The sequence below is a fragment of the Scyliorhinus torazame genome, chromosome 5, assembly GCF_047496885.1.
Source record: "Scyliorhinus torazame isolate Kashiwa2021f chromosome 5, sScyTor2.1, whole genome shotgun sequence".
Lineage (NCBI taxonomy): Eukaryota > Metazoa > Chordata > Chondrichthyes > Carcharhiniformes > Scyliorhinidae > Scyliorhinus > Scyliorhinus torazame.
In genome coordinates, this window is record NC_092711.1 from 269,510,283 (window position 1) to 269,534,879 (window position 24,597).

General features: G+C 47.6%; 1 protein-coding gene across 3 annotated transcripts in view; it reads right to left on the minus strand.

Annotated features, from left to right (window-relative positions):
* Window positions 1-24,597, minus strand: part of efnb1 (ephrin-B1) — a 271,423-nt gene that overhangs the window by 82,888 nt on the left and 163,938 nt on the right. For all 3 annotated transcript variants that reach the window (XM_072505520.1, XM_072505519.1, XM_072505521.1), the window contains exon 2: window positions 22,864-23,141. In XM_072505520.1, the coding sequence (XP_072361621.1) occupies window positions 22,864-23,141 (278 nt within the window). The remainder of the gene's footprint in view (window positions 1-22,863; window positions 23,142-24,597) is intronic.

Genomic DNA, 24,597 nt, shown 5'->3' on the forward strand with positions numbered 1-24,597 from the left:
AACCTGGCAACTTCTCTGGCAAGTGTACTACAGTAGATGATGCATTTACCAATGCTGATTTGGTGTCACTTTAATAAACTTTCTTCTCCCATTTAAAAGCATAATGCTGGGTGCAGTTTGCAGATGTGGTATTCCGTGTATTTGCGACAGCATTCTCGCTGATACACTCTCAAACTACTCGGGACTGGCTTCGGATCCAAGCAATTGAAGCACGACTCATTGGCATTCCTTCAAAGCCAGCTGACGTTCCGCATATTACCTCAGCTCAGTTTTTGCTCCATTAACTATTTTATTTTGCTCCCTCCTGTTCCACAGTGAGTCAAGGATATCAAGCACTTCTTAAGTCTAATGATCTTGGAAGCGTTAAACCTCTGTGTCCCCTGTAATCCACTTGCAGTTTGAACTAACAGCATTCATCCAAACAAGTAGCCTGCAATCAGCTGTGACTCAAAACCCAATTTATTTTTCTCAAGTGACCAGAATTGGGAGCTCTTTTGTGTTAAACTTAATTTAGAACACTATCCTCTTATTATATATTTTTTGAAAAATTGATCTACTCGTGTTCCAACCCATCAGAAATGTCAAAGTACAACTACAATGAAAGAATCAAGTCAAGTCATATGTTTAATACTTCATGGAAGCAAGGGAGAATTGCTAACTCCAGATAGAATAAAAGTTGGCATTAAACTCCTCCTGACGGCTCTCTCGGTAAATGCACAGCTTGGTGTGATATTCAGCACTGAATTTGTTTACCTTGACAGAGGTTTAAATGGAGCGTCACAATTGACATGAACGATCCTGGGATAAATAGGGGAAGTCAATCCGGTTTCCAGGATGTGACCGTTTCTACATGTGTGCTATCAAGTGAGTGGAGGATTGGGAGATCAGCCTCATAGAAATATCCTGCCAACAATCACTGGGTGAAATTTTCTCATTTTTCTGCAGAGTGGCACAGTGGGTGGGAACAACAGGGTGGAAGCCGCAGACCCCAACGTCAGCTTCCTCCGCCGTATTTTAAAAAAATAAATTTCGAGTATCCAATTCTTTTTTTTTCCATTTAAGGGGCAATTTAGCATGGCTAATCCATATACCCTGCACATCTTTTTGGTTTGTGGGGGTGAGATCCACGCAGACACGGGAAGAATGTGCAAACTCCACACGGACAGTGACCCGGGGCCGGGATCGAACCCGGGTCCTCGGTGCCGTGAGGCAGCAATGCTAACCACTTTGCCATCTCCTCTGCTATATTTTTAGCCACTTACGCAAAAAACTATTAAGGGGCAGGTCACATGACATCACAGTGACAAAGTCCACCCCACCAGCAACTTAGGTTTTCAAATGAAAGGGCACACTGATTTAAAAATCTTAAAACAGAAGCCTCCCCCAGAACTGCCACTTCCCCCCCAACCATGCCCCACCATGGACACCCCCGGCCCTCATGGAACACCGACCCATGCAACACCTCCCCCAACCCCACAGAACACCCTGTGGCACTACCTGGGCACTGCTCACAGGGTGTAGAGCCACAATAGTGCCCAGGCATGACCCTTTTCCCCCCTGGGGGCTGTACTCGTGTGTCTCCAGCTTGCCAGGTGCACATTGTGGAGGACATGTCATGATGTGAATGGACAATCCAATGGGTGTGGGGGGGGGGGGGAACTATCAGGCATAAAGGCCTTATAATTATATTTAAATCAATTCAACTAGAGATCCTGACTTTCAAACTTTATTCCCAATACATCTTTGGCGGGGGAACAACCGATCTGGGAAATTCCGCTAGGAAGTAGTTTTGGCACGCATGCGGGATTTCTCACCCCCACGCAGCTCCCGTCCCCCGGCAACAGGAGTGCAAAATCCCCCCCCCCACCCCTGTCTAAACCTGGACATTAACAGTGATGACTGAGGCACAGAAGAGCAGCTGGGTGGAGTTGTATCCCAGTAAAGAGTTAGAATATGTGTATGCGGTAGAAGATATAAAATTATCATACTGAATAACAATGCAAAATTTACAAAAGCAGTCATCCACTAAATTATGCTACCTTTCATCTCCAAAGGTGCTTAATTTCTCAATTGCCTTCTGCTCATTTATTCAAGATCTTAAGTTTTCTCCACAATCTTCGCTATTGTGTTTAATCTGTGTCCTTCAGTTTTACTCTTTTGACGCCCACATTTGTTTTTCTTCCTCTATATCAGTCTTTCAGACCTCTTCACTTCATGTCATCAGTGTCTGTGGTAGTTCAATCCCACTATGACTGCTAAATCTCGCAGGAGATTAAGAGATTTGCAGTGGTGAGATCTCGGTTAGAGATCTTCCCCGCCACCCGTGGCTGATCATACTCATGACTTTGATTTCCATTAATTTGAATAAAATTAAATGTACTTAATCGGTTTTACGTCTGACCAAGATGGACACTCTGCCAGTTTGGTACTGCCGGGGGTACCCCTCCTCCACTGTGGAATGGGTTCCTCATATGAGTGGTGGTGATGGTGGTGGTGGGGGGGGGGAGAAAGAGAGTGCCCCTTGATACTCCTGGGGGGGGGGGCGCAAGAATGCCCCCTGATCCTTCTGTGATAGAGTGGGGTCTCAGGGCCAGAGAGAACAAATAAAAGTACAGCTAAGGAAGAGGCTGTTCAGCCCTCCAAGCCTGCGCCGACGCTGCCTGTCTAACCTAAACCTTTTACACTTTTGGGGCCCTTATCCCTCTATTCCCATCCTATTCATGTATTTGTCAAGAAGACCCTCAAACATCACTTTTGTACCTGCTTCCATCATCTCCTCCGGCAGCGAGTTCCAGGCACCCACTACCCTCTGTGTAAAAAATCTTTCTCGCACATCTCCTCTGAAATTTGCCCCTCGCACCTTACACTTATGTCCCATAGTAATTGACTCTTCCACTCTGGGAAAAAGCTTCTGACGATCCACTCTGTCCACGCCCCTCATAATTTGTAGACTTCCATCAGGTCGCCCCTCAACCTCCGTCGTCCCAGTGAGAACAAACTGAGGTTATCCAACCTCTCCTCATAGCTAATGCCCTTCATACCAGGCGACACCCTGGTAAACCTCTTCAGAACCGTCTCCAAAGCCACCACATCTTTTTGGTAGTGTGGCAACCAGAATTGGACACACTATTCCAAGTGAGGGGGGTGGGGGGGGCGGTGGGGGGTGGGGGGAGAGTGTATCTGTTGTGATGGTGGGGGGAGGGGCTAAACCCAAAGCATGTGGGGTGGTACTCCATGTCCGTGGGGTGGGTGGGGGCAACTTACATCAAACGCAGATCGGGGCGCCCTTTAAAGATAGTGTCCCATCTCTGCGGAGCTGGCCTTGCTGGCTCTATCAGGCCCCCCGCCCCACCAGAGTGATGGTGCAAGCCACTGCCAAAGATTTTCTGTACACCAAGTGCCTCAATGTCTGCTCTGGAAATGCAGCTGTGTTTCTGGGGGGAAACACGACTGTTCTCAGTCAGAGCCTTACACTCTTGACAAATTTTGGTACAATTCCGCCCATGGTGTGTGTTCCAATGTAATTAACGTGCGCTCCAGTGATTCAATGTGGTTATAATGACAATCTTTTCAGGCTAGGTTTAGAGGTTATCGGCTGGAATTTTCCAGCCGTTCATGATGGTTTGATATTCCGGTCTTGCCGAAGGCGCGCCTCTGCCGTTCGCCTCCTGGCGGCGGAGGGCTGCATTGAACAGGAAACCTATTGACAACCGGAAAATTGGGCAGCACAGTAGCATAGTGGTTAGCACAACTGCTTCACAGCTCCAGGGTCCCAGGTTCGATTCCCGGCTTGGGTCACTGTCTGTGCGGAGTCTGCACATTCTCCCCGTGTGTGCGTGGGTTTTCTCCGGGTGCTCCGGTTTCCTCCCACAGTCCAAAGATGTGCAGTTTAGGTAGATTGGCCATGCTAAATTGCCCTTAGTGTCCAAAATTGCCCTTAGTATTGGGTGGGGTTACTGGGTTATGGGGATAGGGTGGAGGTGTGGGCTTGGGTAGGGTGCTCCTTCAAAGAGCCGGTGCAGACTCGATGGGCTGAATGGCCTCCTTCTGCACTGTAAATGCTATCCCACTGCCAGGCAATGGCAAGCCACCTCCACCGTTTTGAAACAAGGGGCGACTTGCATGGAAAATCCCACCCATAGTGATGTTGCTATGTTGAACAAATATTCTAGATGAGATGCCCTAAAAGTTGGGTCTCTATAGTTGTCCTAACCTCTCCACTCCTACACACTTCCCTTATCCACCATCCCACAAATGTATACCTAGTTTCTTTTATGATGTGGAGATGCCGGCGTTAGACTGGGGTGAGCACAGTAAGAAGTCTTACAACACCAGGTTAAAGTCCAACAGGTTTGTTTCGATATCACTATCTTTCGGAGCGCTGCTCCTTCCTCAGGTGAGTGATATCGAAACAAACCTGTTGGACTTTAACCTGGTGTTGTAAGACTTCTTACTAGTTTCTTTTAAATTATAAAGGTGGCACAATTGTCAAGTGTCTTGCAGTCCTGATCATGGCTCTGTTGCATATAAGTGACTTGAATGCAGTCTCATGAAATGTCTTCATTTCGGATCCACTTCTTTTGCCTATGGTGCTATACTAGCTCCCATGGAAAAGTAATGCATGTTGCACCAGTATGTGTTAAGAGTGTATAAAAATGTATAAGGAGGTAAGGGAGTGTAAAAAGCTCCAATCACAGTACAAAACTCCCAGAATAGGTCCAATGAACACGGATGAAGTAAGCGGGCGTATGATCTTTTTGAAAAAAGTGTATCATCACTATCACAGAAATGAGTTGCAAGTTGAAGCCTTTTTTTAAAGAAAACTTTCTCAAACGAATTCTCAATCACCTCACTTAATTAAACAGGCAGCAATATTGGCAGTTTGAAGGTGGGGATTAAAATTTTTATATATAATGTACATTTCTGACAAGGACCATGGAATGCCAGTTAATGATTTAAACTAATGCAATGCCTCAGTAGAGGCTTGTGAATCCAGAGTTCAATTCGAGGAGGCCGAGGAATTTAAATGTCACTGCAGTCCCCAAGGATCAAAGACTGCTCTCCCATTTGAGAGCTGACAGATGGTGATTTAACCTGAGGGTCACCACACCTCAGGCGAGGGGCAAGGTTCAGAAGGCGGGGCCTTCAGGAATAACCTCAGAAATTGAACCCGTGTTGTTGGTGTCGCTCAGCATCATGAACCAGCCATCCAGTCAACTGAGCTAACTGCCCCCTGACATCACCGCCTATTACAATATACTGTTGCTGTTATCATAAATAATAATCTTTATTATTGTCACAAGTATGCTTACATTAACACTGCACTGAAGTTACTGTGAAAATCTCCTAATCGCCACACTCCAGCGCCTGTTCGGCTACACTGAGGAAGAATTCAGAATGTCCAAATTACCTAACAGCATGTCTTTTGGGACTTGTGGGAGGAAATCCACACAGCCACAGGGAGAACGTGAAGATTCCACACAGACGGTGATCCAAGTGGAAATCGAACTCAGATCCCTGGCGCTGTGAAGCGACAGTGCTACCCACTGTGTTACCGTGCCAACTGACCTGATAGCCCAAGATCTTCACAAGATTATGTTGTTTGATGTCTGTTAGAGGCCATCTCTTTTGATTAGGCAGTAAGAATTTGTGTGCATACAACATTATAACATCTTCACAGTTTGGCCTGTTGGTAGGTTTTCTATAATATTTCTACTGCAATATACAGATAGGACATGATGAACCAAGTTTGGACGTTGGCTTGCATCCCAATGTAATATTGAAAGATGCAACCAATAAGATCTCAGATCTCAGGTGTAGTACTGAAGAGTACAGAGACCAGATCCTAACTATAATTATCTCAACAACCCCTGGAGGGGAGGGGAGAGGTCTGAAGCACCTTGCTGGAAATTATGAATATTTGGTTATGCATTGGTGAGAACAATTCTCTAGTAACTTGCCCAAATAGCTATTTTTCATATTTAAGCCAAGACAGTGACTGTCAATGGCTTATTTGATCCCTGAAAGTTTCAGTCTGGGAACTAACCAGATCCCAACTTAATATGTGAATTCATTTTCAGGCTTCTGTGCAGATCTATTAGGACACTGTAAGAGGATTAATCCTCTTATAGACTTCTTTTTTTAAAAAAATATTTTTTATTGAGGTTTTTTAACAACTCAATTTTTTCCCCTGACAAACAGTACTGCCCCCCCCCCCCCCCCCCCTTCGCCCCGTAACAAAATAACGCAAAATCTCCCTGAGCAAGATATATACAGGGCAAGGTGGTATATTTACATAGCTTTATACACTGGCTCTTGGCCGCCCGTACCGTTTCTCCCCACCCTCCAATTTTATGAAACCTGCCATGTCCTAAATCCAGGCCTCCAGGCTAGGGGGCTTCGCCTCCTTCCACAATAGCAAGGCCCTTCGCCGGGCTACTAGGGACGCAAAGCCAGAATTCCGGCCTCTTTCGCCTCTTGCACTCCCGGCTGATCCACTACTCCAAATATTGCTAGTCCCCAGCTTGGCTTGACCCGGACTTTCACCACCTGGGATATTACTCCCGCCACACCTCTCCAGAACCCCTCCAGTGCCGGGCATGACCAAAACATATCGACATGGTTCGCCGGGCTCCCTAAACATCATTCACATCTATCCTCTACCCCAAAGAACCTACTCAGCCTCGCCTTCATCAAATGCGCTCTGAGAACCACCTTAAATTGTATCAGACTGAGCCTGGCACACGAGGAGGAGGAATTAACCCTACCCAGGGCATCAGCCCATCGCCCTTCCTCAATCTCCTCCCCCAGCTCCTCCTCCCATTTACCTTTCAATTCTTCTACTAGCGCTTCCCCCTCTTCTTTCATCTCTTGGTATATTTCCGACACCTTGCCCTCCCCGACCCATACCCCCGAGATCACCCTATCTTGAACTTCTTGTGCCGGGAGCAACGGAAATTCCCTCACCTGTCGCCTCACAAAAGCCCTCACCTGCATATATCTAAATGCATTTCCCGGGGGTAGCTCAAATTTCTCCTCCAGTGCCCCTAGGCTCGCAAATGTCCCATCAATGAACAGGTCCCCCATTCTTCTTAACCCCGCCCGATGCCAGCCTTGGAACCCCCCGTCCATCTTCCCCGGGACAAACCGGTGGTTACCCCTGATCGGGGACCACACCGATGTTCCCATTGCACCCCTGTGCTTTCTCCACTGGCCCCAGATCCTTAGCGTTGCCGCCACCACCGGGCTCGTGGTATACTTTGTCGGCGAGAGCGGCAGCGGTGCCATTACCAACGCCCCCAGACTCGTTCCTTTACAGGGCACCATCTCCATCCTCTTCTATGCCGCCCCCTCTCCCTCCATGACCCACTTGCGGATCATCGCCACGTTTGCTGCCCAGTAGTAACTCCCTAGGTTTGGCAAAGCCAACCCTCCTCGGTCCCTGTTGCGTTCCAAGAACCCTTCCTAACCCTCGGGGTCTTATTTGCCCACACATACCCCATAATACTCCTACCTACTCTCTTGAAAAAGCCCTTGGTGATCACGATGGGGAGGCACTGAAACACGAACAAGAACTTCAGAAGGACCACCATTTTGACCGACTGCACCCTACCCGCCAACGAGAGCGGGAGCATGTCCCATCTTTTAAAATCCTCCTCCATTTGCTCCACCACCCTCGTCAAATTCAGTTTATGTAGGGCCCCCCAACGTCTGGCTATCTGGATCCCCAGATACCGAAAACTACTCTCCGCTCTCCTCAGCGGTAGGTCCCCTATCCCTCTTTCTTGGTCCCCTGCCTGTAATACAAAAAGCTCACTCTTCTCTACATTAAGCTTGTAGCCCGAGAACTCTCCAAACTCCTTCAGAGTCTGCATGACCTCCACCATCCCCTCCATTGGGTCCGCCACGTATAGCAGCAGGTCATCCGCATATAGCTATACCCGATGCTCCTCTCCCCCGCGGACTATCCCCCTCCATTTCTTAGACTCCCTAAGTGATATGGCCAAGGGTTCGATCGCCAATGCAAACAGGGGGCACAGGGGGCACCCCTGCCTCGTCCCTCGGTACAGCCGAAAGTACTCCGAGCTCCGCCGGTTCGTCACTACACTCGCCACCAGGGCGCTGTAAAGGAGCTTAACCCATCTAATAAACCCTCCCCCGAACCCAAACCTGCGCAATACCTCCCAGAGGTACTCCCACTCTACTCGGTCAAAGGCTTTTTCCGCGTCCATAGCTGCCACTATCTCCGCCTCTCCCTCCTCCGATGTCATCATTATCACGTTTAAGAGCCGCCGCACATTGGTATTTAACTGCCTGCCCTTTATGAATCCCGTTTGGTCCTCGTGAATCACCCCCGGGACACAGTCCTCAATCCTAGTGGCCAGTACCTTCGCCAATAGCTTAGCATCCACATTGAGGAGCGAAATCGGCCTGTACGATCCACATTGCAGTGGATCATTGTCTCGCTTTAGAATCAAGGAGATTGTCGCCTCCGACATTGTCTGGGGCAGGGTTCCCTCCTCTCTTGCCTCGTTGAAGGTCCTCACTAGTAGCGGGGCCAGCAGGTCCATATATTTTCTATAGAACTCCACCGGGAACCCGTCCGGCCCCGGGGCCTTCCCCGCCTGCATGCTCCCCAAACCCTTACTCAACTCCTCCAACCCAATTGGTGCCCCCAAACCAACCGCCTCCTGCTCCTCCACCCTCGGGAACACCAGCTGGTCCAGGAATCGCCTCATCCCCCTTCCCCCCCCTGGGGGCTGGGATCTGTACAGCTCTTCATAGAAGGCCTTGAATACCTTATTTATTTTCGTTGCACTTCGAACCGTGGCTCCCCTTCCATCTTTGATTCCCCCAATTTCCCTCGCTGCCGCCCTCTTACGGAGCTGGTGCGCCAGCATCCGACTAGCCATTTCCCCGTACTCGTACGTCGCCCCTTGCGCCTTCCTCCACTGTGCCTCCGCCTTGCCCGTGGTCAGCAGGTCAAACTCCGTCTGGAGCCGTCGCCTTTCCCCAAGTAATCTTTCCTTGGGGGCCTCTGCGTATCTCCTGTCCACTCGCAAGATCTCCCCCACTAACCTCTCCCTTTCCATTCCCTCTGTCTTCTCCCTATGAGCCCTGATGGAGATCAGCTCTCCCCTGATCACCGCCTTCAACGCCTCCCATACCACCCCCACTCGCACCTCCCCATTGTCGTTGGCCTCCAAGTACCATTCAATACACCCCCTCACCTTCCCACACACCACCTCATCAGCCAGCAGTCCCACATCCAGCCGCCACAGCAGGCGTTGGTCCCTCTCCTCTCCCAGCTCCAGTTCCACCCAGTGCGGGGCATGGTCCAAAACGGCTATGGCCGAATACTCCGTTCCCTCCACTCTCGGGATGAGCGCCCTGCCCAGAACAAAGAAAACTATCCGGGAGTAAGCCTTATGCGCGTGGGAGAAAAAAGAAAATTCCCTGGCCTGCGCTCTTGCAAACCTCCATGGGTCCTCTCCCCCCATCTGATCCATAAATCCCCTGAGCACCTTGGCCGCCGCCAGCCTCCTTCCCGTCCTTGATCTGGAGCGGTCCAGTGCTGGGTCCAGCACCGTATTGAAGTCCCCTCACATTATCAGTCCTCCTACCTCCAGGTCCGGAATGCACCCCAACATGCGCTTCATAAATCCAGCATCATCCCAGTTCGGGGCGTATACATTTACCAACACCACCCACGTCCCTTGCAACCTACCACTCACCATCACATATCTCCCTCCATTATCCGCTACGATAGTCTTGGCCTCAAATGACACATGCTTTCCCACCAGAATTGCCACCCCTCTATTTTTCGCGTCTAATCCTGAGTGAAATACCTGTCCTACCCATCCCTTTCTTAACCTGACCTGGTCTGCCACCTTCAGGTGTGTCTCTTGGAGCATTGCCACATCTGCCTTCAGTCCCTTCAAGTGCGCGAACACTCGAGCCCGCTTCACCGGCCCATTCAGGCCCCTCACGTTTTCCACGGTATCAGCCGGATTGGCGGGACTTCCCCCCCCCCCCCCCCCCCCCCGCTAGATCCCCGTCTAGCTTTTTTGCTCCCCCCATATCCCTCCCATAAGTCAACTGACCCCGGCTTCCCCCGCCATCCCTTTGACCCCCCCGTGTGAGAATCTCCCAATCAATGTACATTCCTTTGTTCCCCTTCCCGCCTTTCTTGCCGCGTGCGGGAAAGACAACCCCGCGCTTTCCAAAGCCTGCCCCGCCCCCCATGGCGCAGCTCCTGTCGTGGCCTTGTCCCTCTCCCCCAGCCCATATAGCATTTCCTGCGCGTGGTTGACCCCCTATGTACAACAGCCATCATACTTCAACCCTCAAACACCCCCCTCCCACACAAACCCTCAATTATAGTCCAATTTTTCGGCTAGTATAAAGGTCCACGCCTCTTCGGGCGTTTCGAAGTAGTGGTGTTGGCCATTACGTGTAACCCACAATCGCTCTGGCTGCAACATTCCAAATTTCACTCCTTTCCGATGCAGCACCGCTTTGGCCCGGTTGAAACCCGCTCTCCGCTTAGCGACCTCCGCGCTCCAGTCCGGGTATATTCTGATCTCCGCATTGTCCCACTTGCTGCTCCGTTCCTTCTTGGCCCATTTCAGGACCCTCTCTCTGTCCGTAAACCGGTGAAATCTCATCACCATCGCCCTTGGCGGCTCTTTTGCCTTGGGCTTCCTCACTAGCACTCGGTGCGCCCCATCCAGCTCCAGCAATCCCGGGGGGGCCTCCGCACCCATCAGCGTCCCGATCATTGTGCCCGCATATGCCGCGGCATCGGCCCCCTCCATTCCTTCTGGGAGACCCAGGATCCTCAAGGTGTTTCTCCTTGATCTGTTCTCCAGGTCTTCGAGTCTTCCCGCCCACGTCTTGTGCAACGCCTCGTGCCGCTCCACTCTCTCCGCCAGGCCCACGAGCTCATTGTCGTTCTCACTCACTTTTTCCTGGATCTCCTGGATCTTCACCTCTTGGGCTTTCTGGGTCCGCGATGCTTCGTCCCCTCTAAAGCGGTGTACTCTCTGAGTATGCAGGCCCCGTATCCATGGCATCAGGCCTTTGCCTGGGACCTGCCCCCTCCCGATGCTCCACCCCCGACAGTTCGAGTTCCCGATGGCGTGGGTCTCTTATGGTCTTACTCGTCGGGAACTCAGCGTGGCGGCTGCGGACTCATTCCAGTGCCGCAGCAGTCGGGGGAGGGCCGACATATTCAGAGCTGGGGGAACTGTAGTGGGGTGGTCCGGGGCACGCAAGCCGGCCAAAGGGGGGACTATTTTGCGGGCCGGGTCCACAGGCTGCGTCCGCCATGAAGCACGGCGCAGCCGCTGCAGGCCACCGCCATGCGCATGCATGGCCACGGACCCGGCAATTCTGCAGGCCGTATCGGCAGCTAGAGGCGGGTGCTCAACGCTGCCTCCCTGCTAGCCCCCAGCAAAACAGGGAATCGGTGGCCGTTTTACGCCAGTTTTCCTGGAGTAAACCATTTCCACGCCGGCGTGGGGACATGGTCTCCAAATTGGAGAATCCAGCCATGGTATTTCCCATTCCTTAAGAAGAAGAGAGAATGTATAAGCAGTTATATTTTCTCCAGTGACTGTGACTCAGGGTTAATTGCCACCCATAGGCTATGCTGACCATACATAGTAAAAAGGCACAAAGGTTTCCTCATAATACACAGTTTGTAGAAACTCCAAACCACGTGAGAAAGGTGGCGGGAAAAGACCGAACTGAAATAAGTCCATCAAACACATTTTTGAAAACAGATTTACTGGTCATTCCTATTTATGGGGTATTGTAATGTGTAGTTTGCTTACAGAAGTCTCTGTTTCCCATATTAATTTTAAGAGCAACATTACAAGAAATGTCTAACAGATCCGATAAGGTGCTACATGAATGCAATGCACCATTTCTCTACGTTCCCTCTAACAAACTCCAGGCAAAGGACTGACAGCTTTTAACCACAGCAGGGAAAATAATGTCACATGCCAGTCGATCCAGGAGCTGGTTTCATGGAGAGGCATGATTCACATGCCTTTGTGCTTCCAGCTCTTATAGCCCCATGCTTCTCACTTCCTTCCACTTCTCCATTGTGTAAAGAAAGTTTTGTTCCCTTATTAAAAGTTTAGCAATTTGTTGTTGATGAATATTATTTTCTGCTTCCATCATGGGAGGACAATTAGACAAGAAACATACTGGGCAATTGAGTTTGTTGGATACAGTACCAGCACTGAAGCACACAGGGAGTGATCGAAGACAGATTGACTCTGTTAACCACGATAGGCAGCTGTCAATACTAATCGCCTTGATGCTCTGCAGGCTTGACAAACTAACAGCAGAAAATCAATTTAAAAGCTGACAAGAGAAGAGAGCGGCAGTGATAACATCTAAGTAGTACGCAGAGAGAGGAGAAAGAGGAAGGGTGACAGGGACGCAAAAAGAAGAAGACAGGAGGGCAGCAAGGGGACGAGGGGAGTGAGGAGGGGCCTGGTTAAGGAGGAAAAAAGAAGAGGGATGGCAGGGTGGAAGTAAATTGTATAGGGCATTGGTGAGGCCACATCTGGAGTATTGTGTGCATTTTGATGTCCTTATCTGAGGCTGTGGAGGGAGTGCAGCAAAGGTTTACCAGGCTGACTCCTGGGATGGCGGGATTGTCATACGAGGAGAGACTAAATCGATTTGGATTATATTCATTAGCGTAAAAAAGAATGAGAGGAGATCTCATCGAACCTTACAAAATTCTAACAGGATTCCACAGGGTGGATTCAGAAAGAATGTTCCAGATGGTAGAGGAGTCCAGAACTAGGGGTCATTGTTTGAGGATAAGGGGTATACCTTTTAGGACTGAGGTGAGGAGAAATGTCTTCACCCAGAGAGTGGTGAATCTGTGGAATTCACTACCACAGAAAGTAGTTGTGGCCAAAATGTTGTGTAATTTCAAGAAGGAATTAGATATAGCTTTTGAGGCTAAAGGGATCGAGGGATATGGGGGGGAAAGCAGAATCAGGGTACTCAACTTGATGATCAGCCATAATCATAATGAATGGTGGAGCAGGCTCGAAGGGCTGAATGGCCTCTTCCTCCTTCTATTTTCTATGAATGGTTGCGGTTCAACCACCTACTAGTCTGTACGTTGTCCCAAGGTGGTAAAAATAAATCTGTTGAAGATCACATTTCATGCCTTCGATGAGCTGAAAGTATTCTCTCTGAGAAATGTTTGGCACTTTCTACAGGGCAGATTGAGACTGAGAAAGAGGGAGGGTGTGCATGGTAAAACGTGAAGTTGTGAAGAACCACCAATCTTGTAATTAAAAGGTTGTAGATTGCAAGAGGAAAGATCTGAAGAAGAAAAGAGTTTCATAGTTTGAGGTCCGGGGATAGCTATGGAACTCTGTACCAGGGTCCTTCAGCCAAGTTATTAGAACTATTATTAAGTTATTAGAATTATCCACTTCAGTAGAAAATTATTAACAAGGGAATAGAATGACAATGTCACAATGAATATTCAGGTGGCTAGCACCATTAATACAATTACATGCATTCCCAATATGTTGTCTAGTCTGTAGAAGAAAAAGCCCTTGTGACATTGCCACTTTTTCCAATTACTCATTTTAATAATTGATTCCTCAACAGTGGCATGATATTGTTCATACAAGACATAGGAATAGAAATGAAATGAAATGAAATGAAAATTGCTTATTGGCACAAGTAGGCTTCAAATGAAGTTACTGTGAAAAGCCCCGAGTCACCACATTCCGGCGCCTGTTCGGGGAGGCTGGTACGGGAATTGAACCGTGCTGCTGGCCTGCCTTGGTCTGCTTTAAAAGCCAGCGATTTAGCCCTGTGCTAAACCATCCCCTGAAGAGAATAAGTATGCAGATGCTTACTAATCTCAATTTTTCCACAGTTAATTCACTGTCCAATGAAAGTGTCACTGTTCAATGGCTCCAAAAGGGAATTGGAGAGAAAAGATTTACTGGGCTATAGGGAAGGGGTGGGGAAATGTTGAATTGCTTTTTCAGAGAGCCAGCATGGAAACAATGGGCCAAATGATCTCCTTCAGCTCTGTAGCCATTTTATGATTCTCTAGTGAGCTGAATCAGCCAGGGGGAAAGTTTTGTGGGCATAAAACTAGAATTAATGTCTTTAGACTTCTCCTACCCTTTCTAGTAATTACAATCTTTCCTTCTCTTTGTTGAATCTCAGAAGAAGTCAATCTTGGTTATGTAGCCTCCAAACCTGGCAGGTTTCCCTCCATGGCCTGGTGGTGGGAAGTGGGGGAGCCCCTCCTCAACAAGCCCCCTGGACCATCACAGGGCTCCTCCTGAAATGTTTATGACCCCCCAGTCGCCTTCCCCATTGGATTCTCAAACAGCAGCTGCCTCCCCTCCCCTCCCCCCCCCCCCCCCCCCACAACCCCCCTCACACAGTCTAGCCGGCAAGACCTCCAAACACTCACCCAAATCCTAGCCAACACCCATGCCTCTGTCCCACAGCTCTGGAGAGCTGCCAGTCTCTGGTTGGCGGACAGCTCTTTGATGTCGTACTTCCTATAGCTGAGGGGTGGATATCTCGCTGCCAGCCCATTAATGACCAATTGACCATTAAATGGCTGCAGAATAGTCGGTGTTTCCGTCAGTGGGCTTGCACTGACCTTTTAGCCAGGTGGGCGTGCAAACTGGTGCCTCATATAATTCAAGCCTTGGGCTGTCCAGCCTGAAAAGGAGTTTTTTGAAGAGTTATATATGATGGAATATAACACAAAAAGTGATATAAAAGGAGTGGATTCAAACATGTACTTTAAACTAAACTCAGAGTAGAATAAGGTACTCCAGGTATAAATTACTAAATATCCAATTTAAGGCAGAGCGATCCAGAAAAGTAGTGGAACAGCAGATTTAGGATTAGAGATGAAACCATAGACTCGATTAACAGTTGGATGATGCAATTCGGGACAATGCAGGACATTCTAGATGGATCAGCTAAGATGAGCTGAAAGGTCTTCCACATCTGTAATTATCTTGTAATCTTAAGAGTAAGAATTCAGTCATTTGATCCAATAAATTATCAAATCAAATTGTTATAACCACTAAATCCTGTTGCCTAATTGGATGTTTTAAATCAAATGGGTTGATTCTGCAATGTCAGGTTAATGGGAAAGTGTTCTGTTGAAAAGCAATTTAAAAAAACCTCTTTAGGGTTTTATTTCCTCTGTACAACATTTCAATGCATTATTTAATTCAGTTCCATTAAATTCCTGTTCCTGCTTCTGTAAATCAGTCATTAATTGACTTATTTTAAAAAAGTAATAGAAGACGTTAAACACCAATGGTTATAATTTCCATCAAAAAGTGTTTGCCCTCTCTCCACACAAAATGCAAAATGAGCAAAAATTCCATTTTGGACTTTTGATGTTGTCAGAACATGATTTTGGGTTGGCCGACCGTTCCGCCATGTGACTTTTCGGAGGGGGAGGCAGCCCCCTCCAGCGGGATCTACAAGACCCGCCGTTATCAATAGGATTTCCCGTTGACAGCACCCCCTCCCCCTCAGGAAATCAGTGCTCCTGTAGTTTATTTTAGTACATATTTCATGTCGGAAAATCAAAACCATAAAATGCTACTTGGTAAATTTTCAAACTGTTTGTAACCATTTAAAGATAATTGTAAATGAATCAAGGAATAATAGTCCAGAGTTTTCGGCCCTGCCATTGGGGGGACCCACTGGCGGGAGGGGGGGTGGCTGGGTGGGGGGAATGAGGCAGGACAGCCACAAGTCCACTAAATGTCAGCGGAACCTGAAGATCCCAGTCACCGATTGATCACAAACACAGGGGATGGTCACTCGGCCCATTGAGTCTGTGCTAACACTCTGCAAGAATGTTCCCACTGCACATCCGGCACTTATCCAAACCCTTTTAAAAAATCTACAATTGAATCCACACACTCTCAGACAATGCATTCCTTATCCTAACCATTTGCTCTGTAAAAAATGTTTTTCCTCACGTCGTCTCTGTTTCTTTTGCTAGTCGCCTTTAACACCGTATCAAAAAAAACCAGAAAAAAATACATAGAACAAGATAGAGACAGTTGTTATGATCACAAGTTGTTGAACTCAATATTGAGCCCAGAGGCTGTAGAAAGCGAAGTTAAATGATGAGATCCTGTTCTTCGAGCTTCATTGCAACACTGTGACAGGCCATGGGCAGAAAGGTCAGATTGAGTGCAAGGTGGAGGATTAAAATAACAAGCAAAAGGAGGCCTCTACCTCCATCTTGTTTTGTGGGTTTTTTTGTGTTGTTTCTTTCTTCATCCATTCATGTTGCATTCAGATGGTTGCTTTATATCCATTCACAACCTTTGTTTCTTTACTATACCCCTGTCACGGGTAGAGTTTGTGGGCGGGATTGACACCGGTGTACCCACCCCCAATTCCTCCGGCCCAGAAGCACCCTGGCCAGTGGCACAACTGTCAGCAAACTATGACAATGTTGGACACTTTCCGTACATCTCTTTCTCCCAGCAGCCACGATGCCAGTTTCACGGTTTTTAAAAGCACAAGTGAGCTGCGCCGTCGGGAACTCAGCCCCTCGGGGACTGAGAATCATGGAGGCCCCGGAGAATACCGGGTCAGGTCCGCTAATAATATGCAAACAGTGTTTACTGCTCATGCGTTCCGGATCGCATTGATTCCACTGTTGAGGTGACAGAGAATTGCGATTTAGCGTCAAATTGACCCCCGCTGTGATTTTGACGTCGGAACCTGTTCCCCGCCCAATCGTGTCCCGATTTTGGTGTCAGCCAACGGAGAATACCGCCCTGTGTGTTTTCTTATTATCTGTGATTTATTAATCTCAGATTGGTTTGGCCCAATTTAAATATTTTCCAGCAGCAAGCTTTTGTGAATTTAAAAATGAAGATTATTTATTAACACTCCTGCCCCAAAGTTTTAAAGTGACATCTCATACACACACTATCACACACACAACGATTGCATACATTTTTTTTAAATGGGTGAGATTTGCATGGTGGCAGGATCTTCCAGTCCCGCGTCAAAAAAGCAGGGGGTGCCTGAACGCTTTTAGTGGGAGGGGGGGTCAAATCGGGGCTGCCAGACAAAATTTATGCGTGGAGCCCTCCCTGCGTGGAAATCCCTCGAAGTGCGACCTCGGGGGGGGGGGGGGGGGGGAATTCCCCGAGGCCAAACCACACGGCAAAGTGCAGTTGGATAGCAGGATGTTTCTCAGTGCTGCAGCCACAAAACAACATGCCGCTAAATGCGCCATTCAGCAGACATTAACTTGAGTCCGCTTTTATACCTTACTGGGTATGATACCCATTTCCACTGCTTTGTCCTTTGCATCATGAAATCTTTTGTTCCTTAATCTCACCTGCCCTCCACCACATCACAGACATTCCCTTTTGTTATTATATTATATTGTTCATCCTGCCCCTCCACCCTTCTACTCACTTAAAATGTTTACATTTCTGTTTCTTTCTGTTCAGGTGAAAGGTCATCCATCTGAAACGTTAACTCTGTTCCTCTCCACTGCCGTGTTTCTCTTCACTACTGAGTATTTCCAACAGTTTTGTTTTTATTTCAGATTTGCAGTATCTGCAGTATTTTGCTTTTATACAAAGGAAGATGGTTGCAGTTGTTGGAGGTCAATCATCTCAGTCCCAGGACATCACTGCAGAAGTTCCTGGCCCAACCCAGCTGCTTCATCAGAAGGTCAGAAGAGATGAAGTTCGCTGGTGGTTGCGTAATGTCTAGCATCATTCCACATTCTTCAAGTACTGAAGTAGTCTGTGCTAATACGCAGAAAGAACTGGACAACATGCAGGCATGGGTTGATAAATGGCAGGTAATATTTACGCCACACAAGTTTGGGCATTGACCAATCTCGAACGTGAAGCAATGTAACCATCTCCCCTTGACATTCGATGGCATTACCATCACTGAATTCCCTATTATCAACATCCTGCGGGGTGGGGGTTCACCATCTACAAGGCACAAGTAATGAGTATTATGGGATACTCCCCAATTGTCCGGACAAGCCCAGCTCCAACAACACTCAAGAAGCTCAACACCATCCAGAACAAAGAAGTCCACTTGATCGACACTCCATCCACTAATTCAACATTCGCTCCCTCCACAAGAGGCAGCAGTATCCACTGTATACAAGATACACTGCAGCAATTCTCCTTCGACAGCACCTTCCAAGGCTATGATTTCTACCACCCTAGTAGGGCAAGGGCAACAGGCCCATGGGAACACCTGCAAGTTATCTTGCCAGCCACACACCATCCTGACTTGGAACTACATCGCTGTTCCTTCACTGCCGTGGGATCAAAATCCTTGAATTCCCACCACTGTGGATATTGCTACACCAGTGGTTCAAGAAGGTAGTTGATCACCATCTACTCAAGGGTAGTGAGGGATAAGCAACTATTGCTGGCCTTGCCAGTGGTATCCACATCCCATGAAACAAATTTTAAAAATTGAAATTGATTTCCCTTCCTCTACACAAGATCTGTGTGCCCAGCAACACATCAGGAAGACAATGGTCCACTGAAATCCTACATTGTGCCATCGACCAGTCTTGGATCCACTGGTGCAACATAAAGCTTGTTTCCCACTATGTTTTCTAACATCCATACTGCTGCCCTGCACTTACATCCTTGTAGATCCAGACCCAGGCCTGACCCACACCAAATAACACAACAAACCCGACCAGACGCATTCCCCCAATTACACTGGTGTGGATTTAACAATTCCTGGAACTGATTCAAGAGTAAAGCAGGAATCATGTCATGTCATGGATGCTCTTCTGTTCATTCAAAAGCAGTGTGCACGTTCTTGCAGGACATCACTGCAGTGATTGCACAAGAGAGAGGGAACTCTGTCTCAAACCCAACCTGCGAGGTAATTCTATAGTTTGGAATTGAGGCCAAAGAAGGTGACAAAGTTCACAAACTTACAGCCTAACTTCACCAATCCATTAGTGCAATAAAAATAGCAAAAATTGACTTCTAAGGCTGATATAAATGTGGAGATCCAATATCATATCCAATCCACGACTGCCACCTTCGGACACCAAAGGATGAAAATCTTCGAAGACCGCAATATCCATGCTGATACCAAGATCCTTGTGTATAAGGCAGTCATCCTCCCAACTCTTCCAAATGCCTCGGAAACTTGGACCTCGTACAGACGCTACCTCAAGGCCCTGGAGAGGTACCATCAAAGCTGTCTGAGACGGAGAGGTGTACTAACACCCAGAGAAATTCAGCAACATTTTCCTTGAAGGAGCCAAGTGCACCAGCATTGAGGCTATGACCATCTGAAACCAACTCAGCTGGGTCAGCCATGCAAGGACCAACAGAAGCCATGACCAGTGACATGGAGTTTCTTAGGTGGACAATCATACTCTTTAGCGAGTGATCGCCGAAGAAGAAGACAGTTAATAATATTTCCATGTTTTGTTGGACCTGCAAATTTTTAAACTGTGCCATGTGCACTCAAGTCTAGGTTATTAATGATATATCAATTAAAGCAGTGGTTGTAGTTCTGACTCCTGGGGAACCACATTGTACACTTTCCCGTTTATTCCATGTGCTTCAACTTTGCTGACCAGCCTGTTGTGACGCTTTTACCAATCTTTTGGAAATCCATGTACATCTACCAGCTGTATTACCCTCATCAACGCTCTCTGTTACATCATTAGAAATCAAGATTGCCTTTAACAAATCCATGTGATTATCTTTAATTAAGCCACACTTGGCCACATGACTGAATTTTGTCCTGAATTATTGTTTTGAAAAGCTTTCCCACCACGGGAGGTTGAACTGACTAGCTTGCATTGTTTGGTTTTTCTGTGCAGCCGTTTCTAACGAGTGTAATATTTGCAATTTCCCAGTCCTGACATCACCTCTGTATTGAAGAAGGATTGATAAATTATGGCCAGTGCTTCTGCAATTTCCTCCCTTATGTCCCTCATTATTGATGGATCATAGAATCCTTACAGTGTAGAAGGAGGCCATTCGGCCCATCGAGTCCGCACCGATCCTTCAAAAGAGCACACTATCCATGTGCAATCACCCGTTCACCCCGCCCTATTCCCGTAACCGAAGCTGCACATCACTGGACATTAAGGCGCAATTGATCATGGCCAATCCACCTAATCTGCACATCTTTGGACATTGGGAGGAAACCGGAACACCCAGAGGAAACCCACGCAAGCATGGGGAGAATGTACAAACTCCATACAGTCACCCAAGGCTGGAATTGAACCCGGTCCTTCCGCTGTGAGGTAGCAGTGCTAACCACTGTGCCATCATGCCACCCCATAGGATACACCCCATCAGGTCCTAGTGACCTATTAACTTAAGTGCTGACTGCCTTTCTAATGCATGCATCCGTTTTATCCGATTATTGCCCATCTAGCGTCTCAAATACAACTTTTTTCATTCTGACATCAGCAGTCGCTTTTGCCGCGATAAAACCACGTGCAAAGTACTCATTTAGCACACTTGCCTTCATGCATTGATCCTTTTTTCTTCATAATCTGTCCCATCCCTCTTCTTATTACCCTTCAATATTTATTTGCCTATAGAAGATTTCCTTTTATGTTAGTCTTTTCTCAGACTAACTCTCTCCCTCATTTCCTTTTGCATTTCACCTTTGAACTTTCTATATTCAGCCTGATTCCCATTTGTATTGGCAGCCACCATCTGTTATATGTACCCTATCTCCTGTTCCATCTTACTCTCTGGCCCAGAATTCCGTCCCTGGGTTGGGTTCACCGAGTAAGGAGTTATTCCAATTCAGCAAATGCAACATTTAAAAATGTCCATCCATAGCTCGGATTTTTGGTCAGGGTGGGAAATCCTGAATTAATGCACAGGCGTCCTGGTGAGGATGCGAGCTGGGTGCAAGGCCCTGTCTCCATGTTTAAATAAATAAAAGATAATAAATCAAAAATCATTCCTTCAGCCGCCAATCCTAACCCCATGGAAAAATATTTCTCTATGCCGCATCTATATCAACCCAGGTCCCCCACGCACCCATGCCAGCTCTGTGCCTCTCTACTCACTCCCATTATCCCATACACCCTCTTGTCAACTTAGAGTGAACACATGCCAACCCATGCCCCCACCCATTATATAATGCTGGAATCTGAAACCAAACAGAGAATGCTGGAAAATCTCAGCAGGTCTGGCAGCATCTGTAGGGAGAGAAAAGAGCAAACGTTTCGAGTCCAGATGACCCTTTGTCAAAGCTAAAAGACTTAGAAATTACCCATTTCCCTTACTCCCTCCATGCCAACTCACCTAGTATTCTTAGACATTTCCTTGGCAGCTTTGATACTTCCTGGCCAGTTTTACAGCTGGACAGCTCCTTGACAGCTGGACAGCCTTTTGACAGCTTTATAATTCCAATGATTTTGTGCATAAAATATGCATAATTATATTTACTTTTAACGATCCCAAAGGGTACCTTACCTCATCCAAAGGTGTCTCAGAACCCTGTCCTAAGAAGTACTCTGGTTATCCAAACTCATCCACCAAATTCAGACTTCCTCCTGCCTGTCCTATTCTGCAAACTCTGGATTCCATACTCCTGTCCTTCCAAAATCCAACTTCAGTGGAGGCAGTTGGTGATATAAATGATCAGCAGCCTCCGCAAATCGCGCATGTGCGATCGCTGGTCCAACTTCAGTCCCACCCCCGCAAAGATGGAAAATACCAAGTTCGGCATCATTTAGAATTTACAGCGATTTCCGGGATTTTTGCCACAATGGAGAATCCGGACATCTATATCCTTTTAGGGAACACTGAGTCGGAGCACTGGGTTTCTCCCTATGGGAATGTATCTCTAGTGTATCCAAAACATCACCTCTTTAAAGGCAGCCCAATGTTCCCCTACAATTTTGCCTGCCAATCTTTGGTTCTAATTTACCTTGGCTAGATCTGTTCTCCCCGTGTTATATTGTTCTATGTTGCTCCTCATCCTTTCAATACCTAACTTAAACTTCATGATACTACGATAATTGTTCCAGAAATGAAGCCCCTCTGACATTTGATCCATCTCATGCCCCGGAATTGGATGTAGGAACCCCTCCTTGCTCATGGGATAAGTAACATATCGATCAAGGAAATTCTTCTGAACACATTTCTCCACTCTGCCCTTTATACTCTTTCTATCCCAATTTATATTAGGATAATTTAAGTCTCCTATTATCATTACTCCATAATTACTGCAACTCTGTGTAATTTCCCTGCAAATTTGCTTCTATAGATCGTTCCCATTAGCTTTTGACTGATAAAATATACCTTAATAGCGTAATGGCACCTGTTGTTTCTTAGCTCTAACCAAACAGCTCTAACCTTTGACCCTTCTCGGGCATCCTCTCTCTTTCTCCAGGACTGTAATGTTCTCCTTAATCAACACTGCTACTCCTCCTTTGAAATGAAATGAAATGAAAATCACTTATTGTCACGAGTAGGCTTCAATGAAGTTACTGTGAAAAGCCCCTAGTCGCCACATTCCGGTGCCTGTTCGGGGAGGCTGGTACGGGAATCGAACCCTGCTGCTGGCCTGCCTTGGTCTGCTTTAAAAGCCAGCGATTTAGCCGAGTGTGCTAAACCAGCCTTTCTTCCCTTCCCTATCATTGTTTCTAGGAATATTTCGTACCCAGCTGAGCCCTTTTTGATTAAGATTCTCCAGTCCTGCTGTGTGCTTATTTCATGTCTGCCAATCTGATATTGACCTAGTTTTCATCGTCAGGAATCCTACATTATTACAATCTAATCACAATGCCCTCGCCCCATGGGTACTCACAGATGATGAAGTAATCCTGGTTTTTAGCGAACTCTAGCCCCATGTAGTTGGGGCTAAACTCCTGGAATTTGATCGTGAATTTTATTTCCTTATCAGGTTTTTTACACGCGACAAGCAAGTGGGGATTGAGGACAGTGCTGCATGCCTCTGCCTGTTCCTCGGTCACCAGGTAGAGCTTGTAATATTCGTACTGATCTTGATTGTTCATTTTCGGACAGATTATATCCAGCTTGTCACCGATCTCTGGGTACAACACCAAGCCTTTCCCAGCTTGGAATCTAAAAAAAAAGATCAAAGGAGTTATAAGTTTGGCGTTTTAACAGTAGAGTTTCCACTAGCAATGAAATACTATAGGACCCTTTGAAATCCAGCAACTGCAGCGTATATCACTGCACTATAAAACTGTCTATTGACCCTTAAATAGAACCATATGCTTAAATATATGGGGAAGAGAACAAATATTCTCTCCCCTTAAGATTTTCTCCCACTGTCTTCCGTGATACATGTCAATCTTATCTTGTCCTCATTCAATCTCCACACATGGACACATTATAAAAGAATAGACGAGTAGCATGAAGCTCGTCGGATTTTCTTCTCCTTAACACAAGATGGCTAACTGCAGCATAGCTCTGGCTGAGATCAATTAATTCAACACGGACCAGGATCAAAATATGGCATTCCTGGTCTATGTGGCTCATTATCACTAGTTAGTGTATTGAACCACTGAGGTCACATAAAATACATGGGGCTGGATTCTCCGTTATTGGGACTATGCCCCCAACCGTCGTCAAAACTGTGGGCATTCACACCAGAAAAACTGTCGTGAAAGGGCCACATATTCCTAGCCCAGCAGGGGACTAGCAGGGACCCGGCGTAAATCTAGCAGCTCTTGCTGCAGATACGGGCTCCCGCATTTCCGGGTCAGAAGCCGTGCATGCGCATGGCGGCGGCCTCCAGCGGCCGGGCCGTGCTCCATGGCGGACTCAGACCGCGAAGCTGGGCACTGAAAATAGACCCCCGATTGGCCGTGCGCCCGCCCAAACATTGCCCGGGCCTCCGATCGGCCCGCCCCTGACCAGGGCAGCTGCGGACTGAGTCTGCGGCGCTGCGCTAGTATCCCGATCAGCGGACCTCATTAGATCCACGCTGTCAGGGCTTCGGCCAGTCGGGGACAGAGAATGGCGGAGGGGGCCTCCAGCAATCTCCCCCGGTAGGTGCTAGGCTGCGTGGCGTACTCTGAGTACGCCGCTTTTCGGGGCCCGCAGAATCGGGGAACCGCCACTGGTCCCGATTCCGTGCGGGGAAATCGATTCTCCGCCCCGGCGCCGACCCGATTTCAGCTTCGGGGTGTGGAGAATCCAACCCATGGTTTTGAGTAATATTCCATCCACTTTACTGTCCAAAAAAGCAACATTACAAGTTAATTTGGTTTGATTCACGATCAGCAACGAGGTAATTGAGTGGGCAGCACGGTGGTGCAGTGGTCAGCAGTGTTGCCTCAAGGTGTGAGGACCCGGGTTCGACCTCGGCCCCGGTCACTGGCCGTGTGGAGTTTGCACATTCTCCACGTGTCTGTGTGGGTCTCACCTCCACAACCCAAAAAGATATGCAGGTTAGGTGGACTAACCGTGTGAAATTGCCCCATAATTGGAAAAACAAAGAATTGGGTACACTAAATTTATTTTTAAAAGGCAATGAGCTAGTTGAACTCAGCTACACTCACCGCTAGACTGT